Below are 23,839 nucleotides of genomic sequence, written 5' to 3' on the forward strand. Positions count from 1 at the left end.
TTAGGGCTTCGGTTTTTTTTTTTTTTTTTTTTGGAGAGGTTTTTGCTGTAGGGCGCGTGCACTCACCAGAAAGACAGAAAGTGAGAGATCACTCCCCAAGGGGGATGGCCCCGCCGCAGTCCCTTCTCCTCCATTCTCCTCTCGGGATCTTGGGCGCGCACGCATACACACCGGGCGTGAGGTTAAGTCACCAGGTCCGGGACTTGAACTACTGTCGACTACATGGGAGTACAGCCACATAGCCGTTACGCGAACAGCAGTTTGTGTCCTGAAATGTAGGGCTTCTTAATATTTCTTTGATACCAGTCTTCTGTCTTGTGATATATATTGATAATAATTCCATTCAGTTTGTGGCCTTTCTGTTCATTTTCTTAACCAATTTTAGTTTTTCCGTTTTGGGAGATTTTTCGTTGTTGTTGGGTGGTTGGTTGGTTTTCATCTGAGACATGGATCAGGGGGATGGTTGTGAATATTCGATGAAATTCTGTGCCAGCACCCTTAGAAATGTCTGGGATATGGCAAACACTCCTGAGTGTTACCCGTTATCATAGGAAAGACAGAGAGAGAGGGAAATAGGTAATAATAAACTACTTTAGAAATAAAAAGATTTGTTTCAGTTCTCTTTACTACCATGCCTGTTCCAAAGAAGGGGGAGAAACCGAAGGACTGTAGGAAACTGCCCTAACTTGATCCTTCTGTATTCTGAGGGTTCATCGAAGCCTGTAGCGGTGGGCCATGAGGACAGCATATGTCAGTGGACACACTGGTGTGAGGTTGGTGGGATACTGCTTGGACATCACCGTCGTGGGTGCATGGAGTTTTGTTAAAAGATGCCCTGAATGGAAATTGTTCACTAATAGTTTTTGTCCCATTTTAGTATTCTCATAGATATTAATCAGCACTTTCTAATAATACACTAGATGCTTGTTATGGCACTGCACTTTACAGAGCAGAAATCTGTAAAAATAAGTTTAGATGATAAGCCAGGTTCATTAGAAAGTAAGAAAAGTATGTTGTATCCTGAGTCAGTCTTTGTTTGCCATATAACTTTTTGCTTCTTTTTCTTCACTTCCATTGCGTAGAGTTATGAGTATCTGATTGGCAGCCTTTTGTGAATGGTGGTTGCCATTAGTTCGAAGGCCCGTGTCAGTGCGTAGTCACAAAATCGTCGTGTTCCTGAAGCTTGCACTCAGTGATGCTGAGTTGTGCAGGAATGATTTGGCACTGTGGACATTTTCAGATCTTAAGATGTCTGGATCTGACATGAAATTGTTATTGTTTACTCCTAGAAATATTTTAAAGTGCATCTGTCCATCCATCAGCTCCTGAAAAAATATTGAATAATCAGTGGTATGTTTGAAAGAGATCTGGTAGGAAGCTGAAGAAAATACTGAGTCTAGACCCATAACTCAGCTGTAGAATTTAAGCTTGTCTGTAGAAATGTGGGAGGCACCAGGCTATACAGACTTCTTACTGATCAGTCTTTCTGCTACTGTTAGTGCAGTGTTGTATTTTTTTTTTTTTTTTTACAGATTTTCATTCAGGTAGTTGTATTATTGAAAATTCATATCCTTCTCTGTATTTACTTGTCAGTTAAGAGATACTTTTTAATTGTTGCTATAAGTGGAAAATAACCTGACATTTTCTTTTTTTTCTTTTTTTTTTTTTTTAAAGAGAGATTTTTGCGATAGGGCTCATATGCTTGCTGGAAACACAGAGAGAGCCGGAAAGCAAGAAATCATCCCCCAGGGGGATGGCCATGCTGCAGTCCCTTCTTCTCTATTCTCCTCTCAGTATCTTAGGTACATACACAGACTTGCCCTGTGTGAGTTTTAAACCTCTGGGTCCAGGACTCGACCTGTGGTTGACCATGTGGGAGTCCAGAGTCATAACCATTACTGCCCTCTGCTGGTCCCCAAAACCTGACATTTTCATTGTGAGGATTAACAGCTGCTCTTTCTCAAACATAAGGTAAACTTAAATACAGGTCTAAGTCTTATTAGAAGATATATTTTCCATAGTTACTTAATAGTTGGGTTGTTTTTGTTTGTTTTTTTGTTTTTTAGGTTTTTGCCATAGTGCACATGCACTTGCTAGAGATAGACAGACAGAAAGGGAAATCACCCCAAGGGTGATGGCCATGCTGCAATCCATTCTCCATTCTACTCTCAGGATTTTCGGCATACATGCACATGTGTCTGGTGCGAGTTTCGAGCTGCTGGGTCCGGGACTTAAACTGTGGTCAGCTATGTGGGAGTCCAATGCCTTAACCTCCATGCCACCTGCTGTCCCCCGCCCTTTTTTTTTTATATAGGGTGCATGCACTTGCCAGAGAGCCAGAGAAAGACAGAAAGCAAGAAATCACCCACTAGGGAGGATGGCCATGCTGCAGTCCCCTTTCCACCATTCTCTTCTAGGAGTTTTGGGCACTCATAAACACGTGTGCCCAGTGTGAGTTTAAGCTGCCAGGTCTGGGACTCCAACCACAGTTGCCTATGTGGGAGTCCAGAGATGTAGCCATTACATCATCTGCTGTTCCCTGCACTGCTTTCATAGCTGTGATGATGTGCATTTCTGGCTCTTCCCACTCCTATGTGTTTCAGCAATTTGAGAAGAACTTACAGTTAATGAAGATGTAGGTAAACTTTCATATTTATACTGTTCAGCCCATGTTTCTTGATTATTCTGCATTAAAGATTTTATAAATGGGAAGATCATTTTATAATAGTTCACTATTCCCTGCTAATATTTTAAATTTGACTTTAGTCCACTAAATGCTTACTTTGGTAGGAGTACTCCTTTGGGGGTTTCCAAGACCACTATCATGCTCAGTGATTCATTAAAAGAATTTACAGGACTCAAAAGTTGTGGTTATGGTTTGTTGCAGTGAAAGGATGCAGCCTAAAGTTAGCAGTAGAAAAAGATGCATAGGGCAAAGTTGAGAGGAAATCACAAAGAAGGTTCCAGGTAACCCCTTCCTGTGAAGTCGCACAGGACATGCTTAATTCCACGTCCAAAAAGGCTGGCAGTTGGGGACTTTGGCCCAGCCTAGGTGTGTAAGGGGCTTATTGGGTTCAGTCTCATAGGCCCACCACAGTGCCGAGTGACTGACCTCAGTTATTCAAGCTCTAGACTTTGGAGGTAAAACAGGTATTTACCATTATCACATGTGCTTATACCTAGCCAAACTGCTGGCTGTTTTTTGTTTTTATTTATTTATTTTATTTATTTATTTTTTTTTACTGAGTAGTGATCAGATTGTGCCCCAGAGCATGAAGTGCTTTTATTGGACAGGACACTTGAGTTCAGTCTAGGAGGCTGAGGGCCAGTCCTGTCAATAGCCTGTGCTTGGGAATTGCAGCTTGAGCAGCTCTAGTAGTGGAGGCAGCATTTTTCTACACAAGCCCCTTTTCCCTCCATAGACTGAGATAACTTAGTCTTCAGCCCTTAATTTAAGTGATGCTTTCTCTGTAAAGCCTTCTGTGGTACTCGTAGATTTCTCATATAACATATACACAGTTAAAAACACATTTTAAAATTTGTTTTATTGAGGTATAATTTACATAAAACAACAATCACCAATTTGTGTACAGTTTGATACATTTTGACAAATGTACATAGTCAAATAAGTACCACCACAGCCCTCATATGGTACAACATGAAAGCAAGGAAGTTGATATCGGCACAGAACTGCTAGTCAGGTTCACCTGTGTTGGCATATACTTGTGTGCTTAATTCGTTCTTTTCAGCAGCTTATTAGTGATGGTTCACTTTTAATGCTACTGCCTTGGTATTCAGTATTTTTAGATGAGAATTTTTAGAGGCTGTCAAGAAAAAATTCCAAGAAATAAAGGATCAGTAGCCTATTGAGTCTGGAAAGTCAAGTTGTGTCTGTATGTCTGTGTGCATACACCTGCATGCAAACATGCACACGAGCACACACAGCACCAGTTCTTTTTGTAAAAAAAGTATTTTATTGAACTTTATTTATTTTATTTCTTTATTTTAATTTGACCAGAGAGGGAGAGAGTGAGAAAGGGAGAGGGAAAGTAAGAAAGCAAGCCACCAGGTCTGGTATTTGAACTGAGGTCAGCTGTGTGGGAGTACAATACCCTTAACCACCACGCTACCTGCTGGCCCCATCAAATCTTCTTTTAAAAACATTGACATGCAGGCCCAGCCACAGTGGCACATAAGTAGCACCACTGTTTGGAAGGCCTAGGTTCGGTTTCCAGGCCAGCCAGAACAGCTGGGTATAATAAATTGTGCACTCCTGTAACCCAGTATCAGGAGGCTGGGGCAGGAAGATCATGACACCACAAACCCTTGTCAGAATACCTTCTTCATCTTCCTCTCTCTCTTCTCTTTCTCTCTTCTATAAAGGAAAAAATGTTGATATATAATTTGACTCCTCCTCTCCTCTAGTATAATTAGTGGTTACTAGCTGTTATAGTTCATTCTGTTGCTGACAGCTGAATACCTGAGTCTGGTGATTCCTAAAGAAAAGGGTTTATTTAGCTCACAGTTTTGGCTGCTCAAGGTCAAGGAGCCACATCTGGCTAGGGAATCTCTGCAAAGTCCCAAGGTGGTGCAGAGTGTCTTGTGGCAAGGAGAGCTGGGACAAGCATTGGCGTGTCTGCCTGCCTGTCTCTTTATAAACCCACCAGGACTGAGCCAGGAGGCTCCACCCCAATAACCTTATCTAATTTTACTCTTCTACCATAAAGCCTGCCTTGAAACACCATAGTTGGATTAAGTTCAGTCCTCTTAATCCCATTACAATGACAGTTAAAATTCCAACATGTGAATTTGGGGGGGACATTTTCAGACCTTAGTACTTATGCAGTTACCGATGGACAAAAGAGACAGTGGAAGTGATGTCATACAGCTTTTCTAGCTTCCATCCATTCCCTTTTCGATTCAGTCTTAGCATAACATTCAAAGCAATCCCTTTTAAGTGAAAATTTGCTTACTATTCCCTTTTGTAAATTCCACATATACTTTATTTACCGTATCTGGGATGTGATAAGCATTCAGTAAGCATTTCTTGACTGAGTGAGAGAGTGTGTAACTGCTAAATACCACGTGAAACAATGCACTGGATTATGACAGCATAGGGCTTTTTAAAATCGCATAGTCCTTGGGACCAGCAGGTGGTGTGGTGGTTAAGGTTCTGGGCACTATCATATAGCCAACCATGGTTCAAGTTCTGGACCTGGTGGCTTCTCTCTCTCTCTCTCTCTCTCTCTCTCTCTATCTCTGTGTGTGTGTGTGTCTGGTTAAAGTAAAAAGTAAATGAATGATTAAATACAAAAAGAAATAATTCTTTAAAAAAATCACATAGTCTTTAGTATGTTTTAATAATTTATGCAAGAGGAAAAATTAAAAGGTTACTTTTCACTGGGAACTGCCATTGAATTCCTTCTGTATACAAGATATGCCCCCAGTCTGGAAAAATTCAAGGGGTATTTGTCTTGTCCCTGGAAATTCACCTTGTCAGTAACTCAGTTTTACCTTTTCCCTCAGCCCCATTCTTTCATCCCCACCAGGGACTTTTGGGTCCAATTGATAAGTGCAGGTAGCTCTCAGGGTATGCAAGAAAGACCAAAACAAAACGCAGATGCTCAGGTAGCCAGAGCATTGGGCTGACAGCTAGAATGAATTATGGAGTAAGCGAGCATTAATCTCTTCTATCAGAGAATGTGATAGGTTTTTATGTTAAAGCCCATGTTTAATTCTATTGAAGAGTAAGATTAAAAAAAAAAAAAACCCAGTGAAGTCAAATAAAAATCTTACACAGAAAAAGACCAAATCTATCTTATTTTTTAAGTAGAAAATGAATATGGAAACAAATTCATTTAAAAAAAATACAAGAAACAACCTTTAAAGGTCTTTTCTCAAAAGGATCTTGCAAATCTCATAGGCTGGAGTTTTTGAACAAAAGTAATCCACAGTGGAAAAGGACACACAGCACCGTGGCAGCAGTAAGCAGGACAGGAGCTGCCTGTGAAGCTGTCGTGTTCTGGACACAGAGGCATGGGACACAAGACACGATGGGCTCTGCTGCTCCTCGTCACCAGTTTTCACTGCAGTAGAGAACGCCTGTGCTGTGAGAGAGTTCACGAGAAGGCATAGGCAGCTGAAGCTTGAGTGCCAGGGATTGAGCGATAGAACTGGATTTGAGTTCTAAGTTTAATTTTGCTTACTTAATTTGTGTATATTTTTAAAAAGAAAATGTTTATATATAAAGTAGAACTAATACTTGAAGAATTACTATAAAAATTAAAAGTATTGGGGACCAGCAGTTAGCGTAATGGCTATGTCGCTGGACTCCCATGTAGTTGACAGCAGTTTCAGTCCCGGACCCAGTGGCTTAAACTCACGCCAGGTGTGTGTGCGTGCGTACCCAAGATCTCCAGAAGAGAATGGAGGAGAAGGGATTGCGGCGTGGCCATCCCCCTTGGGTGATTTCTCACTTTCTGTCTCTCTGCCTGTCTCTGTCTTTCTGGCAAGCGCACGTGCCCTATAGCAAAACCCTCTCCCCCCCAAAAATTAAGAGTATTGTATATAAATGCTTAGCAAAGTACGTGGCCATCAGTAGTTTCTCCTTAAATTATAAGCAGTCCTTTACTCTCAACTTGATCATTCTCTTTAGGCCTTTTTTTGAGGCCATGAGATGGGGATGACAATACTACCCAACTCCCAGTGATAAGGTGAGGGTTAATTCAGATTTATTACATTTAAATCTGCTTAACATGGTGCTAAATGTGTTTCCTTTAAATATGTATATTAAGTATGTAGACACACTTTCTTAAAAGTTCTCTCTATGTATACACACATATAAACCCACACACACATACACACACACATATATGCACACCTTACATATATACTTACGTACTTGGTAGTTTTCGTTTATTTGACACATGAAAGCAGTTCTGTTAGGTAGTAGAAGAGAAGTGGTCAGTGCAGGATTGTCTCCACGAGGGAAATGAGCTTGAAGAGCCTGGGTCTGCAAGCCCTATCTCAGGACATGGCAGCATTCGGTGGTTCCAGCATGCTGTCAGAGCCGAGGTCACAGGGTCTCTGAGACACGCATGGTGCTTGTGTTCCTCCCTGCAGCAGAGCATAGCTGCCGCAGGACTGGAGGTTTGGTGGAGCAGGTCTGTTAGGATGGCTTGTTCCATCTTAGATCACCGTCCTTTGCAGAATATAGTGATCATTCCACACCACGAATGGATTTCAGGTTGTGGTCACATGGTTCTGATGGCAAAAGTAAGAATGTGGATCTGTAGGAAAAAGAATGCACAGAACTTTGAAGTCATAAATGAGCGACCTTTTCCGTCATGATGGTTAAATCACAATTTTTCCTTTTGAATTTTGCAACTAACATGAATTTTGTTTTGATGGATGAAATACAGCATTTGATTATACCTTCCACCTATGAATAGTGTTTGAAAATTTCAGTGCTTAATCTTCAAATTAATTCAGTCATAGTGCATTTTCCTCCAAGTGTGATAGGTAATCTACATGACTCTTGTAAACCTGCACCCAGTGACGACAAGTGTATCCATCGGAGCAGCACAGCATCTCTTCGCTTTGTATAAATACCTGCCTTGGTCTATCTCTGATGCCTTTATTTTTGTGTCCAATAAGAAACCTCCTTATAATGTGAAAACTTAGTTTTAAGATTTGCACTAATTTTTTGTTTTCTAGAATACAGTCAACTGAACGGTAAACAAGATGATTCTAGAACTAGAGCTTTTTATTTAATTTAATAGATTAGTAATTCAGTTCTGGTTAGTCAGTTCGGTGCTAGTTTGTGTAAGGAGTGCATGTGCACATCACGATGTCAATTTTTATCAACTTAAAGATCTCCCATACTTGGGAACCAGCAGTTAGCGTAATGACTATGTCGCTGGACTCCCATGTAGTCGACCGCAGTTCGCGTCCCGGACCTGATGGCTTAAAACTCACGCCAGGTGCGTGTGCGTGCGTGCCCAAGATCCTGAGAGGATAATGGAGGAGAAGGGATTGTGGCGTGACCATCCCCCCTGGGGGGGGTTTTCTTGCTTTCTGTCTCTATGTGTCTCTCTGTCTGTCTGGCGAGCGTATGCGCCCTATAGTGAAAACCCCTCCAGAAAAAAAAAAAAAAAAGATCTCCCATACTATGTCCTTTACCATCTCTGTAAGGAAGAATGCTTTGGCATAAAATGGTCATATTAGAGAATTTCCTTGGCAACCACAGCTGAATTTCCAGATTGTTTGGACTGGCCATTTGAGATTTGTCATCATGAATTTAAAATCAGGTTTAGATCAGCCATGTTACTCTGCAGTAACACACTTGCAATGCTGAAACCATATCAGAAGGTGTCGGGTTTGTGTCCCAGGGTCTCCCCGTATATGCCCAGTGTGTGTGCACGTGGTCCTGGCTAGCTGAGGCTGGGGTTCTATTGCAGCAAAAAGACCCTGTGGGTAGTAACCCCCACCTTCCCTTCTTTCATGAAAAAAAAGTAAAGAAACTTTAAAAAATTGGTGTTTATATTATACAAACCACTTGGCAGTAAGTTGGAGAAGTGGGTGGCTGATTGGGCTCATCATCTGTTGGTTTTACCAGACAATTAAAGAGAGGGCTAACAGGAGGGTGGGAGGTTAGGGGTTTTTGCAAAGAAGGTCCTAATGAGGAGCCATTGAAGATAAAGTAGGCAGAAGCCAACAGGTGGCATGCTAGTTGGGGTGTTGGACTCCCACATGGCCAACAGCATTTCAAGTCCTGGACCTGGCACCTTGAAAATCATGCTGGTTTCATGTGCGCACATGCCCAAAATCCCAAGAAGAGAATGGAGGAAAAGAGACTGTGGTTCGGTCATCCCTCCAGGAAGGTGATGTCTCACTTTCCCTCTCTCTCAGCTCAGGGCACATAGACAAAGAGTGGTGTGAAGCAAGAGGTGAATTAGCTGGGAAAGGCAGCAAGCCAGTGAAAGTGACCAGGAAATAGTAATTGAAGAGCAGGATGTTTCACATTTTTTCTGAGTCAACATACTTTTTCAATAAAGGGCCAGAGAGTACACATTTTATGCCTTGCAGGCCAAAAGACAAAATTGTGAGGATATTGTGAAAGTACTTACATACTAACAAGAGAGAAGGCAAATTTTCACATGGCCAGCCGTGGTTTGAATCCACTTCCATGGTGGCTTGACATCCCTCATCATAAGGGAGATATAAATCAAAACCACAATGAGGTATTACCTAACCCAATCAGAATGGCTAAGATTAAAAAAAAAAAGGTAAGTGCTGACAAGGCTGTGGTGAAAAGGGAACTATCCTGCACTGTTGGTGGGAATGTAAATTAGTACAGCCACTATAGAGAACAATCTGGGGGTTCCTTAAATATCTCTAAATAGAACTGTCATATGATCCAGCAAGTCCACTTCTGGGGATCTACCCAAAGGACAGGAGAATGCTTGGTGGGAAAGGTGCTTCTCTGTTTATTGCAGCATTATTCACAATTGCCAGGACCTGGAACCAGCACGAACAGATGAATGGTTTGAAAAAGTGTGACACATGTACTCTATGGAGTACTACTGATCCATAAAAAATAAGACCCAGGCTTTTGATAGAAAATGGACAAATATGGAAGATTTACTGCCGAGTGAAGCAGACCAGGCTAGGAGAGGCATTGTATGTCTCCACATAGTGTATACCAACTGGCCACACTCTGTGGAGGAAACGGAAAGATGAGAGGATATAGAATCCTGGAAAATGGTTACAGATACTGGAAACTGTGGGAAGAGGGAGGGAGAAGGGGGAGAGTGTGAGGAAAGGAATCAAGGAGAAAAATAGAGGCAAGACATGTATGGTGCACAGAAATGGATGATTATCTGTTTATGATAACATGTATGGTGTCTTCGACTGGACTGGTGTGAAGTGTACTCATGTTGGGTAAATTCACTTTATAAGCTGTACTGATGTATAGTGATCGAATATATAAAATAAAGTAAAATAGGGAACCAGCAGTTAGCATAATGGCTATGTCGCTGGACTCCCATGTAGTCGACTGCAGTTCGTGTCCCAGACCCGGTGGCTTAAAACTCACGCCGGGCGCGTGTGTGTGTGTGCCCAACATCCCGAGAGGAGAATGGAGGAGAAGGGATTGCGGCATGGCCATCCCCCCTGGGGGGTGATTTCTCGCTTTCTGTCTCTATGTCTCTGTCTGTCTGGCGAGCGCACGCACCCTACAGTGAAAATCTCTCCATAAATAAATAAATAAATAAACAAACAAATAAACAAAGAAAGAAAGAAAGAAAGAGAAAGAAAGAAAGAAAGAAAGAAAGAAAGAAAGAAAAATATAAAAAAATGAAAAAAAACACACTAGGCTCAATCTTGCCAGGATGGCAAAATGAAGGAGAGGGGAGTGCAGTGTGATGGCGCCCTATTGGGGGATACTTTCTCCCTTCTGTCTCTCTGGCAATTAAAAAAAAATCAATTGCAGATGTTGATCTCTTATTGTTTGCCTATAAGGGGATTGTACAAGACATATTTCATCTTGGAAAATACTTGCAAATACTGACATCGGTTCAGTTCCTTTTTAAAAGAAATTATATCTATTTTTATTATCATTTTACATTGACTAGAAAGAGGGGGGAGAGAGAGCCACCGTGTCCAGGACTCTAATTGCATCCGGCCATGCGGAGTCCAGTTCCTTAGCCATCACGCCACCTGTCGGCCCCACCCATCAGCTCTTTTAACTGAGCATATTTATTGCGTAGGAGGCATTTCTAGAATTCTGTTGGAATCGTATTCGACTTTAAGCGTGTTATTTCTTTGTAACTTAATCACTTAAAATTGGTAGGTGGAAGTACCTCAGCTGTACCATTGCATGGATTTTGAAGTGTATCGGTTTTCTTGACCCTCCTTGCAGCCCATGAAGTGTTTCTAGAGGTATCGATTGAGCTCAGAAAACATATCCACTGTGAATTTTCATGGCAATGGGCAGTTCCTTCCTATTTTCACAGTTGGTAGCATCAAATTGTTACAAAGCAACTTAACATTATTATGATGCAGACTGTGTTAGTTTCTTAATGTCCCATTTAAATGACCAGAGTTAATCAGCTTTTCTTAGTAGGAGACTGATTTATTTCTTCAATTTTGGTATTACTAATTTTCATATATCTATCATAATATGTATACATTGTAAATATAGTATATAAAAGTTATTCAGTAAACATTTATCGAATGAATACATCTAAAATGTATTACTTTAACTCCATATTGTTGTTTTCATTCTTTGTGTTGTAGGTGAAGAGTGATTACATGTTAGAGATAGCTGACCAAGTGGACCAGGAAATTGCTTTGAAGTTGGGTTGTCTAGAAATTCGGTAAGGTGATCATTATTCATTAAGATTTCATTAAGATTATTCATCAGTGTTTTTGATTACTTTTGAAAAACTTCCGTGTACTTTTCCTTTTCCTCATAAAGATTATCAGCACAATATTGAATAAAGTTCAAGTAGAAATGTGGACATTTTGAGTGATTTCTTACTTAGGTGTCTCTCCCAGATTTTATCATTAAAACAGCACTGTTCCATATGTGTACGTGTAAGTGTGCGCCTTTTCTGATTTCAGGCGCTCCTACTGGGAGATGCGTGGCAACGCGCTGGAGAAGAAGTCCAACTATGAAGTATTAGAGTAAGTGTTGACACCACACTATGCTCACGCATGCTCTGAGCTGCTTTTCAGTTTATCTCTACTTCAGATTAAACACTGAACGGTTTCTGCAGCATCTGTGTCCGGGCGAAGGAAAGTTTGAAGAGAGCTCTTGGTGATATTTAATTGATTAACAAACATTTAGATTTGTTGATGACTGCTGTGAGGCTGATAATGTGTATGGCCTGCTAACACATGTGTCATAGACTTTGTCTCCATCACCTTAATCACGGGATGACGTTGCACTCTAACCTACATTAAACTCTAGAATTGCCTATAAACTGCTTATAAGGTATTATTCATATTCTCTGTGTATGTTTACTAAGGATTTTTCACCAATGGAGATACAGAAGTTAATTGTTGTTCATGTATCAGGAAATTTATCATTGAAGGGCATTCCAATAATAAATAAATTCATGTCTTAGAGTGCTATATTGGATTGTATTAAATATATGAGAGTCTAACTGGAATGCATATCCTGAGACTAGAATTTTTCACTTTGTCTTTAAGATAACTAATTTAGCAAAAAATCATCAGTTTGTTGTATCTTTAGAAAGGCCAGTTTTATTTTCATCAGCAGCAATGCAACATTTTGTGAACATATTTTTGGCTGTATTATTACTGAAATTTTTGCAGTAATTTGGGAGGTGTGATAAGATAAAGTGACAGGTTAAGCTACCTTGTTATAATAAAGACTTCACATGGCTTTAGATTTTATTTGGACTTTGTCGGTCAGCCCTACTACTGTCACACTGAGCAATATTTCATCATATTATGAAAACAAGATTTTGTAAGGGTAACATGATCATGTAAAAATAAAAATAGAGGGATCAGCAGGTGGCATCATGGTTGGAGCTCTGGACTCCCATATGGCCAGCCATTGTTCCAGCCCCCGACCTGGTGGCTTGCTTTCTCACTTTCTCTGTCTTTCTTGTGAGCACATGTTCTCTATAGCAAATTAAGAAATAATGACATTGATGGAACGAGCAGATGGCATAATAATTACATTGTTGTACTCCCACATGGTGGTTCGAGTCCCAGACCTGATGGCTTAAAACTCATGCTGGGTGCGTGTGCATGCATGCCCAAAATCTCAAGAGTAGAATGGAAGAGAAGGGATTGCGGTATGGCCTTCCCTCCCTGGGGATGGTTTCTCACTGTCTGTCTGTCTGTCTGTATGTCTGTCTCTCTGTCTCTCTGGCGAACACACATATCTTCAAAAATCTCTCTCTCAAAGAAAAAGAAATAATAACAATGATAAGTAAAGTTAAATAAAATAATTATTTTTTAAAACAGAATTAAATATATTTGGGAGACAGTTTAAAAGGAGATTGAACCGTCTGACAAAATCTGATCCTAATAGTTAAGACCGTTACTTTGATAATTACATGAGCCTTCTCTGGACCAAGTTGCAATGAGTGAATGAGCGTGTCCCAGGGAGTCCAACTTGTTATTGTACATAAAAAGTTAGTTTTCCACTTCTGAGTGTACACGTGACTCTGGTGTGGGTAGTGATAGTGCATGCGTGTAGACGCTCAGTGTTTATGATTCTGTGCTTACAAGGTATCCGTCACCTTTGTTGTACCTCTTAACTAAGTAAGGACAAAATAAGTGAATTATAGTCAAATATAAAATGTTAGAGATCTACTATGATATCGACTGGACAGAATTATTTTAAGTCATTTTCCCTGCCCTTCAGTTACTGGTGTAGAAGTCATGATACTGTCAATAACATTTAAACAGTTTAAACTACTGTACACTGTGGCTTAGGTCTTTTTATTTAAATTTGCGACATTCTAAAGTAATACTCTTCTTAGTGCTGAAAACACAAATTAACAGAGTCGGAGTGCTTTTAAGGTCTTAATTTAGATAAATACTATTTTGTCCTTAATAAAAAGGAGGTTCAGAAAAAATACAGATATATTTTTCCCCATTCAGCTATTTAACTGATTTATCTGTTTTATTTTCCATTTGTTTATTCCTTTAACAATCATTATGGAGTACCAACTGAGTCTTGGGTAGCTAAGTGCTAGGGACTCAGAAATTAATAACAGAAAATTTCATCCTTGGCCAAAAGGTAGACTTCAGACAAGAAAGCAGAGTTCTGAAACAATGTGCTAGAGACCAAAGTAGAAGTACCGCGTGCTGTTGGCAGGAGGAACACACTGGGCGCATGAGGCGGTTTCACAGGGACTTGGCTAGCCTGAGCCGTAAGTGACTCACAGACAGTCGGGGGTTAGGGATCCTTGCATTGAAGCCAGTCGGGGAAGAAAACCCAGCATTTGCAAAAGCACAGAAACAGGAATAGTCAAAGAGAGCTCAGAAAGCTGCAAGTTCAGTGCATTTGGAGCATCATTCTATGAGGCAGGGAGAAAGCGGGTTATGTAGGGGCCAGGTCATTAAACACCTAACACATTCTTCCCAGAGATCTGGACTTGCTCCTGAAGCACTACTGACCCATTGAACTGTTTAAAGCAGGACAGAGGTTTAAGAGTTGTGATTTTTTTGTATTATTCATTTTATGTTCATAAGATTGATTGAAGATGGTTAAGAATGGAAGCAGGGAACTAGAAACCCTTACATCTTTCCATTCCATGTGAGAAGTAGTGCATTCATCTGCAATGCCTTCTTTCTAAAGTCTCACACTTTGGGGGCCCTGCTGCTGCAGTGATTCTTCCCACTTCCATAACCTGGGTGAGCTCTCTGTCTTCTCTGTGTGAGAACGAATGAGTCATGTGGGCTCTTGGATCAGACGTGGATTCCAGTCTACCATTGCTCTTTCACTTGCTAACCCTGGATCGCTGGAGCTCATGGCGTTCCTTTCCACATCTGTAAAATGGGAATAATGCTGACATTTCTTATGTATTGAGTTGCTGTAGGAAATTGAGATTATCCATGTTGGGGGCTTCAGAAGGCACCCAGCATTGAGAAAAACCTGCTCATCGTCGGCATTACCCAGAGGAAAGATTGATTGTCAATCAGGATGAAAACTAAACTATGTAGAGATGTTTCAGAGCACTCCTAAAAGTTAAGGTTCAGCTACTGACTTGATTTTGAGCCCTTTTAAAATGGTTTTTGGGACCAGTAGATAGCGTAATGGTTATGTCACTGGACTTCTACATAGTGAACTACGGTTCAAGCCCCGGACCCAGTGGCTTAAAACTCATATTAGTCTTGTGTGTGTGTACACGCGTGTGCCCAAAATCCCAAGAGGTGAATGGAGGAGAAGGGGTTGTGGTGTGGCCATCCCCACGGGGGGGAGGAGGGGCAATTTCTCTCTTTCTGTCTTTCTCTGTCTCTCTGGTAGCGCACACACTCTATAGCAAAAATCTTTCCAAAAATAAATAAATAAATGTCTTTTATTGTTTACAAGGTAATACATAATATATTCTAGTTAGAGAAAACTGAAATTACATTGTCAAGTAGGAAAGTCTTCAAATCCCTTCACTTGCTGATAACCACCTTTATAATTTTAGTAATTATTTTTACAGACCCATATTGGTACACATACAATACATCGTTTAAGTGGAATGCTATTGTCTGTACATCCTGCTTTTTAAATTCAGCCCTGTGTTGAAGATACTGTTCCACATGACTAAATAGAAATACCCGTTAGCACTCTGGTCCACCAGAGGAGTTTACCAACTACCTAGTGGTCGACGTTCAGGTTAATACTGTTATGTGATATGTTGCCATTTTGTTGTTGTTCATTTTTGCCTGTATGATAGGCAGCAAATGATAGCTTATTTTATTTACATGAGTTTGATTGCTCATATTATTAAACAACTTCTCTTAAATGACCATTTTGTATTCCTTTTATAAATTGACTGCATTTTCCCTTGTTTTGTCTAATATGCTTATGGTTTCTTTATTGATCTTAAGAAGTCTCATTCACATTAACCCTGTGTTGTTCCATGTATTCTTTCCCAGCTCCTCTTTGTCTTCCAACTATATCTATATGGCTTTCATCATACAGAAATTTTTCTTCTTGAAAATCTTTTATAATCTGTCAGTTTTTTTTTTCATTTTGTTTTTTGAGTTTCATGTCTTGATTAAAAAGGCATTCATTCTGTTGCTTAAGATTACTAAATCTTAAATGTGTTCTAAAGGTTTTCTGGATTCACCTCAGTTTTTTCATTACCAAATGTGTGGATTTTTTAAACAATATTATCTTCTAGCGTAATGGCATGATGATCAGAGTGTCATCTATATTGATAAGAATAGCAGAGATGTCTCAGTGGGCTAGTGTAAGACCATTTCCCCCAGTATTTAATTATGAAAAAGCGTCAGACATATAAAAAATTGGAAAGAATTGTAGATACCCACATACCTACTGCTTGGATTCTAGTTATTAACATTTTGTTATATGTACTTTATGTACTCTGTTTTTATCAATGTTCAGTGTGGTTTAAAACTACATTTTCTTTTAAAAATTTTTTTAAATTTATTATTATTATTACTGTTATCTTTTTAAATTTTACTAGAAAGATGCAGAGAGGGAGAAAGAGAAAGCAAGTCACCAGGTCCAGGACTCGAACCACAGTCCACCCTGTGGGAGTCCAGCACCTTAACCACTACGCCACCTGCTAGCCCCTAAAACTGCGTTTTCTAGTCAACCATGCTAATTGACTGTCTTTACTGGTATCTTGTCTGTTGGGATATCAATAATCGTGTTGAAATATTTCTCTATGAAAATGGCTTTGCCAGTTTGTTTCCACACATTTGCTAATTTTTGCTTCCTTTTTTTGAGGCCTTTTTAATTTGAATATACAAACAGAATGCATCTTTTTGGTACAGGTAATATTTTTTAGTGACCCTCTCTGTATCTAATAATAGATTTTTGTCATGATTGTGTGTGTGTGTGTGTGTTGTTGCTAATCTTAACCCAAAAACTCTGTTCTGTTATCTTTAATTTAGTGTTGGCCTGGATAATGTTTTCTGTTGTTCACTTTCAGTTTATCTTGATGCTTTTGGGTGTGTCTTACAAGAATCACAGAGCTGAATTTATTTATTTGTTTGTTTATTTATTTATTTTAAGAATAATTTTATTATTTTAATTTGCTATAAGGCACATGTGCTCACCAAAGAAAGAGAGAAAGAGGGAAAGTGAGAAGCAAACCACCAGATCTGGAACTCAAACCATGGTCAACCACATGGGAATCCAGCACCTTAAATACCTTGCTACCTATTGGTCCCCAGAGCTGGATTTCTTAAGTCCAGTTTGCTAAGTCTTTCCTTACCTGATATGTAGGTTTATACCGATTAGGATGGATGGTATATTTGGACTTGACTTCATAATCTTTCCTTTCTCTCTGCTTCTTCTAGCTCACATGCCGTTCTTTCTCATTCTTTAGTTCTTTTTTTTTTTAGAGGATTTTGCTATAGGGCTCATGCACTTGCCAGAAAGACAGAGACAGAAAACAAGAAATTACCCCCAGGGGGGGATGGCCATGCCACAATCCTTCTCCTTCATTCTCCTCGGGATCTTCCTTCTCCTTCATTCTCCTCTCGGGATCTTGAGCACGCATGCATACGCGCCCACCTTGAGTTTAAGCCACCAAGTCCCTGACTCAAACTCCGATCGGCTACATGGGAGTCCAGCGACAGCCATTATGCCAACTGCTGGTCCCTAGTTCTGTCTTTTTTAACTTAAGCTGTAAATATTAGCAGTTATTGTTATTTTATATGGACACTATTTATGTAGCTATCTTGTTGCTGTTATCATTGTGTATCTTTTCTTTTTTCCTTTTTTTTTTTTAAAAAGAGATTTTTCCTATAGGGCACATGTGCTCACCAGAGAGACAGAGACAGAAAGTGAGACATCACACCCCCAAGGGGGATGGCTAGGACAGAGTCCGTTCTCCTCCATTCTCCTCTCTTAGGCAGGCACATGTACTTAGTGTGAATTTTAAGCCTCCAGGTCTGGCCCTCAAACCATGGTCGGCCGTGTGAGAGTTTAGCAACATAATAATGATGCTATCTGCTGGTCCTAATCATTGTATTTCTTTAAACACCCTTTTCTGTTTCTCAAACAACCTTTCTGGTATACTTTTTATTTCTTGTTATGATCACCGTATTAGCACTGCGAAGGTAACATTCCATTGTGACTGTGGGAAAGCCTGTTGATATTTCTTTGTGGTTGGTCTTTCAAAAAAAAGACCCCCCTGTACTTTCTGATCTCTAGTTTTACTATATCATAGACATGGATTTCTTTTTATAAATTCAGCTTGGAATAAGACTTTGCTTCTTAATTCTGTGGAGTTGTGTTTTTCATCTGGTAAACATACGCCATTATCTTTTTAATGGTCAACTAAATGTAATTTCAACCTTTGTGTCTCATAACATTTTCGTATTTTGTCTTCCTTCCTCTCGATGGCAGTGTATGTGTGATTTCTTTGTATTTGTCTCATGATTCCTTAACTCTCTTTTAAGTAGTATCTTTCTGTCATGTTTTGTCCATTCAGTTTTCCATTCATCCCTTACTTACCTTTTTTGCTTGTAGAAGTGTCATTTCTTGTGATGGAATCTTTATTCCTGACCACCTGTTACTGTGTGCCCCTCTCTTGATCGCGGGCTTATTCTTCAGGTTTTGTGCACCTGAAGATAGTAGCCTTGGGTGCCAGGCTTGTCTTAACCTGCTGTTGCTCTGACTCTCACCCACATGGGTTGAATCAGAGCCTGGTGGTCCTGATTTGGGCAAACTGGGCTCCAAGGGACTTCATTTCTCTTGCTGCAGCTTTGACGGGAGTCAGGGGTAGAACCACGTGAGCCTCCCTGGAGTTCAAGCTCAGTGTGAGTGCCACGTTCAGCGCCCCAGCCTCGCAGTGGCCTCGGCCCAGAATCCCGGCAGCAAGGTCCCTGCTGCCTGCAGTGCTTTGCGGGGGGCGGGCCTCCTGGAGACTGCACGTCTGTTATGTGCTGATGAAACATTCTTTGTTGTTCCCCTGTCCTTCTGACAGCAGTTTTCCCTTTTCGGAAGGTATATTATGTAGAAATTTTTATATGTTTTTTGGTGGTGAAATTCTGTTCTTGTCATCTTTTAATTTTCTTAGTTCACCCTTGTTCTCAAAAGTAGCTTTGCTCCATTAATGCTTCTAGATGAAGAGTGATGTTTCCTCCGTCCTTTAGAACTACTCTGCCCTGCTTCTTCCGATGGTGCCAGTCCCTGGAGCGGTGCTGGCCAAGAGGACCTCTGGAACCCAGGGTGCCCTCTGTGTCCTGCCAAGGAAGAACTAGGGGTACTAGGGCTCAGTACTGCTTTTCTGCTGACTTTCCCTGATCCCGTGGGGCCGTTTTGAAATTGATGTGATTCCTCAGAACAAAAATAACTAAATATGAATATGGAATACGACTTGTTCCTCATTCGTTTATTTCAGGGTTTTCTTTTTCTTTGCCACTGAGAAGGAAAGTCATGAAATAGTCCATGTAATCAGTTAAATCCTACTAGAAAATTTGAAGCCAATCTTATTTACAGCCTAGTGTAGAATATCTCTTCAATTTTACCATATTTCAAAATAACTTCTTGAATTATGCTAAAAATAAGGCCCAACTTCTCAGAGTGGAAAAGCACCAACTAGAAACATCTGTGTTTTTTATATCAGCTGGAGAGTTCGTCTCTCTGCTCCGTGTCTTTAGGCTTTGTGGAATCACCTGCCCTCTCTGTAGGCATAGAGGGGCATGGCAGTGAAGGCTCCAGCCGGCTCCAGGTGCCACACTTCTGGGGGTGTTTACACTTCAGGGAACAAACTGCGGCTTGAAAGAGACAAGAGACGAGGCTTTTATTTACTTGTTTTGTCAATAAGAGATGAGGGGAAAAGAGGTAGCTAATAAAGAAGGTTAGGGTTGTAAAAACATACTTTTTAATCTTTAAAACCGCACTGCCGACAGTGACAAAACCAAAGCAGTGTTAAAATGTATGGTTCCTAATGTGGCACTGTAGAGGGAAGATCTTTTTTTATTAGTGTGATTATTCTCTAAACCAGAGAACTATAATGTGACATCACTGTAAATGAACCACTTAACTTTTCAGTTCATCTTGTTTCCTTATTAATTGGTTTGCCTTCGTTTAAAGACTTGTTTTTAATTATCTTTACGTTTACTGTATTTTGCTGTATTTGTTTGTATAATTATCTCTTTCCTAATAAGAGTTCCATTGATGTAGAAACTTAGAGGTAGTCCCTGTACTTAAGAGAGTATCAGACATTCATTAAGTATTTTATAGACATTTCTGGACCAGATAAGTTTATGATTTAAAATTAGCTGGGGTCGATCATAACCGTGCTCTGTTTCATTGTCAGTAATCCAGTGCTCCCTGCAGTAGCCTGTAATAAGATACCAGAGAAGGTGGTTCTCATGAGTTTGGCAGGAGTTGGCATGTGGCTTCACTGAGACAGTGACTCTGTCACATGAAACAAGTCCTAGGCAGCCAGTGTCCCTCCACTGCTGGAGCTCCAGGCTCTTTTCAGCCTGCCGTTTGCTCATCTGTCGCCATCTCGCAGCCCACAGTGGCTGCGGGACTGAACCCTTTGACGTCTGCAGCCTCCAAGGAGATGAGAGAGGTGGAAGTTCTCTGTCTCCTCCAAGGACACAGCTTGTAAATAGTGCTTATCCTTAGAGGGACAGAGGCCACACCTAACCGCAAGAGGGGCTGGGAACCTGGCCAGAAGATAGCTTCTTCCTTGTTACCCAGCATGAAAGGGAGAGTGCCATTAAGAAGCCAGCAGTGAACTCTAGTTCACTTAGAGAATTTTAACATCAATTTTCAAGAGGCTTTAAATATAATTTAAGAGATTCAAGTATCTTCATACTACTTTAAATTAAATATACTAAATTCTGAGAATTTTAGAGAAACTAGGTAAGGATGCCACATGAAAATGCACATTTAAGTTATATTTTGAAGTATATTTTGGTTGCTTGTTGGTCTGGGCTTTAACTATATCCATTAAGTCACTTAGATGAGGTCACCAAAGAAGGTCAGAATCATTTCAGAAATACTGCTGGAAAAATGAATGTATACTTGTTAGAAGAATTTGCTTTTTATAAGTTTAGTTCCTTTTCGATATGTAAATAAAGCTTATTCCATTGCGAGGCCTCTAAAAGCCTGTTATGGCCCAAGTCTGCAGACGGGAGCCCACACAGGCCCTAGGCTGGAACATCCAGGGTACCAAGTGCTCTGTGGAAGGGGCGCTGATGGCACCCTGATGACAGGGTGGAGGATAGCCCTTCTGCATCGCCTTCTTACTGGGCCATTCCGTATGACCAGTGTGGTTGAGGGGAGGAGAGAAGGATAAGGGAGTGTGCAGGGGCCTTCCTGTGAGACCCAGCCTTGCCCAGCTACCAAGCGTGGACCTGCTGATTTTCAAAACTGAGTGAGAATCAGTGGAGAGGATGACAGGGATTTTGAGGTTAACAAAAGAAAAGAGAAAGGCCCCATCAGTCAACAGTCTTAACTATTTCACTTAAGGGATAGAGGTAAATTAAACATTAGTTAAGAGAGTTCTGCTTTAAAATTGATTGCAAAAGTAAGTTCCAGAAAGCCTAACTCCCTACAGCTGAGTTTCTTGGCTTGCACACTTGTTGCCTTTCACACTGCATTATGGTCAACTCCTTAGTGACAGCTCACTCAAGCAAGGGGACATGCAGCAGTGGCCCGCCTGGCACTGCCTGCACTCACGTGTGCTCAGTGGGTACAGGCAGGGCACAGACGCACTCTTTGTGGCTTCACATCAGAGTCAGTTCAGTCTCAGTGAAGAGATCATGGAGACGCTTTGTGCTACTCCTGAGAGGAGTGTAGGATGAATTAGGAGAGCTCTCTGCTGCGTAAACCCAGGCAGCCCCAGCACACTGCACCTCGTCAGCCCAAGCTGCCTCCTTCAGGTCTGCAGGCTGACTGCTGCAGCATAGCCACCAGCCTCTGCTCACCCACCACACTTTCCCCCGCCTTGCTGAGCAGTTCAGGAGCCTTGCATACTCGTTCCCGGGTAGCTGTCCAGCTGTGCCCAGCACCCAGCCATTTCATCCACGCCTGTCCTTTCTGAGCAACCTTTGGGCTCCTGGCACCAAGTCCCAGGGAGTCTGGGCCCCTGAAGCCTTGCTTTGGCCCAGCCTTGTCCATTTGCAGCTTTTGAGAGGATAGAAATGTCTGTATCTGCTCTCTCCACTTCAGTAGCTACTAGCCATGTCGTAGCTGCTAAGCGCTGCTGAGCACTTGAACTGTGGCTGCTGCTATGGGATGCTCAGCGTTAACCAGCGAGGGCTGGTGGCGGCTGTGTTGGACAGCACAACTCCAACCTCAGGGTACTGTCCTGTCGTTCTGTACAGATTCAGCGGGGTCCTCTGAGCTGAGGAGGGAGCCGGTGGGAACTGGGATTTGGCGGTATTCTGAAAGCTTCACAGGAGCTAGAGTGTATTCTTTTTTTTTTTTTTCCATAGAGTAAGTTAAAATGCATTTGGGAGATATCCTTGGGTATTAATATAGCAAAGAATTATAATAAAGGCTAGCAGTTCTATTTTGTTTCGTATTGTTTTATTCACATATAGGACAGTGAAGTACCATTTGAGCTCAAGGAAGTTTTATGCCGTAGAAGGCTGAGCCTCGATGGGTTTGCGTGGCGCTCACAAACCGTGCCAGGTACACAGCTCGGAGAGATGGCCTTGTATTAAAAATGGGGCAGCCTGATGTCCCTGCCTGGTTTCCTGAGAGGGTTTAAATTTAGATGTCTATAATAGGCTCTCCCTAAAAGCCCAGCATGTATAGTGTAGGCACTTCTCAGGGTTCTCTACCACAAAGCTAAGTGGGCTGGCTTCTTGATGAGATTAAAAGGTGTTGAAGGTAATGTGTGTTTTTTTTTCCATGATTTTGTGTGCGATAGCCTCATTTTTCTCCCTTGCCAGGCATCTGAAAAAGCTCTTAATATATTGACAAATGCTGTAAATCCATTGTTACCCAAAGGTAGTTGAGGAAAAAAACCCTGAACTGCAGACATGCTAATAAGCATTGACCTTGAATCTTTTTTTTTTTTAAATGGAATTGTCAGCACCTTTAGGTAAAAGTAATACCTAGTAATAATCTTTATTGGGACCAGCAGATGGCATAATGTTACATTGCTGGACTCCCATGTAGTCTGCTGTGGTTTGAGTCCTGGACCCAGCAGCTGTCAACTCACTGAGTGTGTGTGCATGCGTGCTTGCCCACGTGCCTAAGATCCTGAGAGGAGAATGGAGGAGAAGGGATTGTGGCATAGCTATTCCCCCGGGAGTGATTTCTCACTTTCTGTCTTTCTCCGATGAGTACATACGCCCTATAGCAAAAAATCTCTCTCTTAAAAAGAAAACCTTTATTTTCACAAAGAAATATGTTGTCATACATACAGCCCTTTTGACCTATCTTTAATTTTCCCATTTATGACAGAAAGGAGGATGACAAATACTTACTTTCCACTTGGCTCTGGAAAAAAATAAATGTATGACCAGGCTCACTAGCAGAGAACTCTTCCTTCTCTTCCTCCTCCTTCTCTTCCTCCTCCTCCTTCTCTTCCTTCTCCTCTTCTTCTTCCTCCCCCTCCCTCCGTCCTCCTTTCTCCTTCTCCTTCCTATAGGGCACATGCGCTCATGGGCAGCTGGGGATGGCAGGGGAGAAAGGACCCCTCAGAGCGGATGGGGGGGCACTCCCTGCTCCTCCATTCTCCCTGTGGGGTCTTGGGCACACACGCACAGACATGCAGTGTGTTTTTACTCTGTTGGATTCGGTACTTGAACCACACAGTCAGCCATATGGGATCTCACCGTATTAACCTCTATGCCACCTGGCTAGCCCAACAAGTTCTTACGTAATCCTCAGTGCCACTGGGCGCAGTAGGTATGGGCATCCCATTTTATGAGAGAACCTGAGGTGTACAGTGTGGATAGCCAGACCCATCCCATGGCAGAGCTAAGACTAAGATCCGTAACTCTGATAGGAAAGTAAGTGCTGTGTTTTAATGGGATAGTTGCCTGAAAGGAAGCCAGGGAAGAAAAGACTTGGAAATAAGCCTCACAGTCTCTGGAGTGTTTTTCTCTTATGTGCTTAGTGATTAGCATTCAAAGTCTTAAAATGCAATGACCAGTGTTGCAAAAGAGGCAACACAGAAAGACT

At 41.2% G+C, this 23,839-nt stretch overlaps 1 protein-coding gene across 11 annotated transcripts in view; it reads left to right on the forward strand.

The window, feature by feature from the left end:
• The window catches only part of PTK2 (protein tyrosine kinase 2), a 291,358-nt gene that overhangs the window by 120,381 nt on the left and 147,138 nt on the right, over window positions 1–23,839 (forward strand). For all 11 annotated transcript variants that reach the window (XM_014589190.2, XM_006152112.3, XM_006152113.3 and 8 more), the window contains 2 exons: window positions 11,299–11,378; window positions 11,626–11,688. In XM_014589190.2, coding sequence (XP_014444676.1) covers window positions 11,299–11,378; window positions 11,626–11,688 — 143 coding nt within the window. The remainder of the gene's footprint in view (window positions 1–11,298; window positions 11,379–11,625; window positions 11,689–23,839) is intronic.

Source organism: Tupaia chinensis, unplaced genomic scaffold, assembly GCF_000334495.1.
Source record: "Tupaia chinensis unplaced genomic scaffold, TupChi_1.0 Scaffold000335_1, whole genome shotgun sequence".
In the NCBI taxonomy this organism is placed as follows: domain Eukaryota; kingdom Metazoa; phylum Chordata; class Mammalia; order Scandentia; family Tupaiidae; genus Tupaia; species Tupaia belangeri.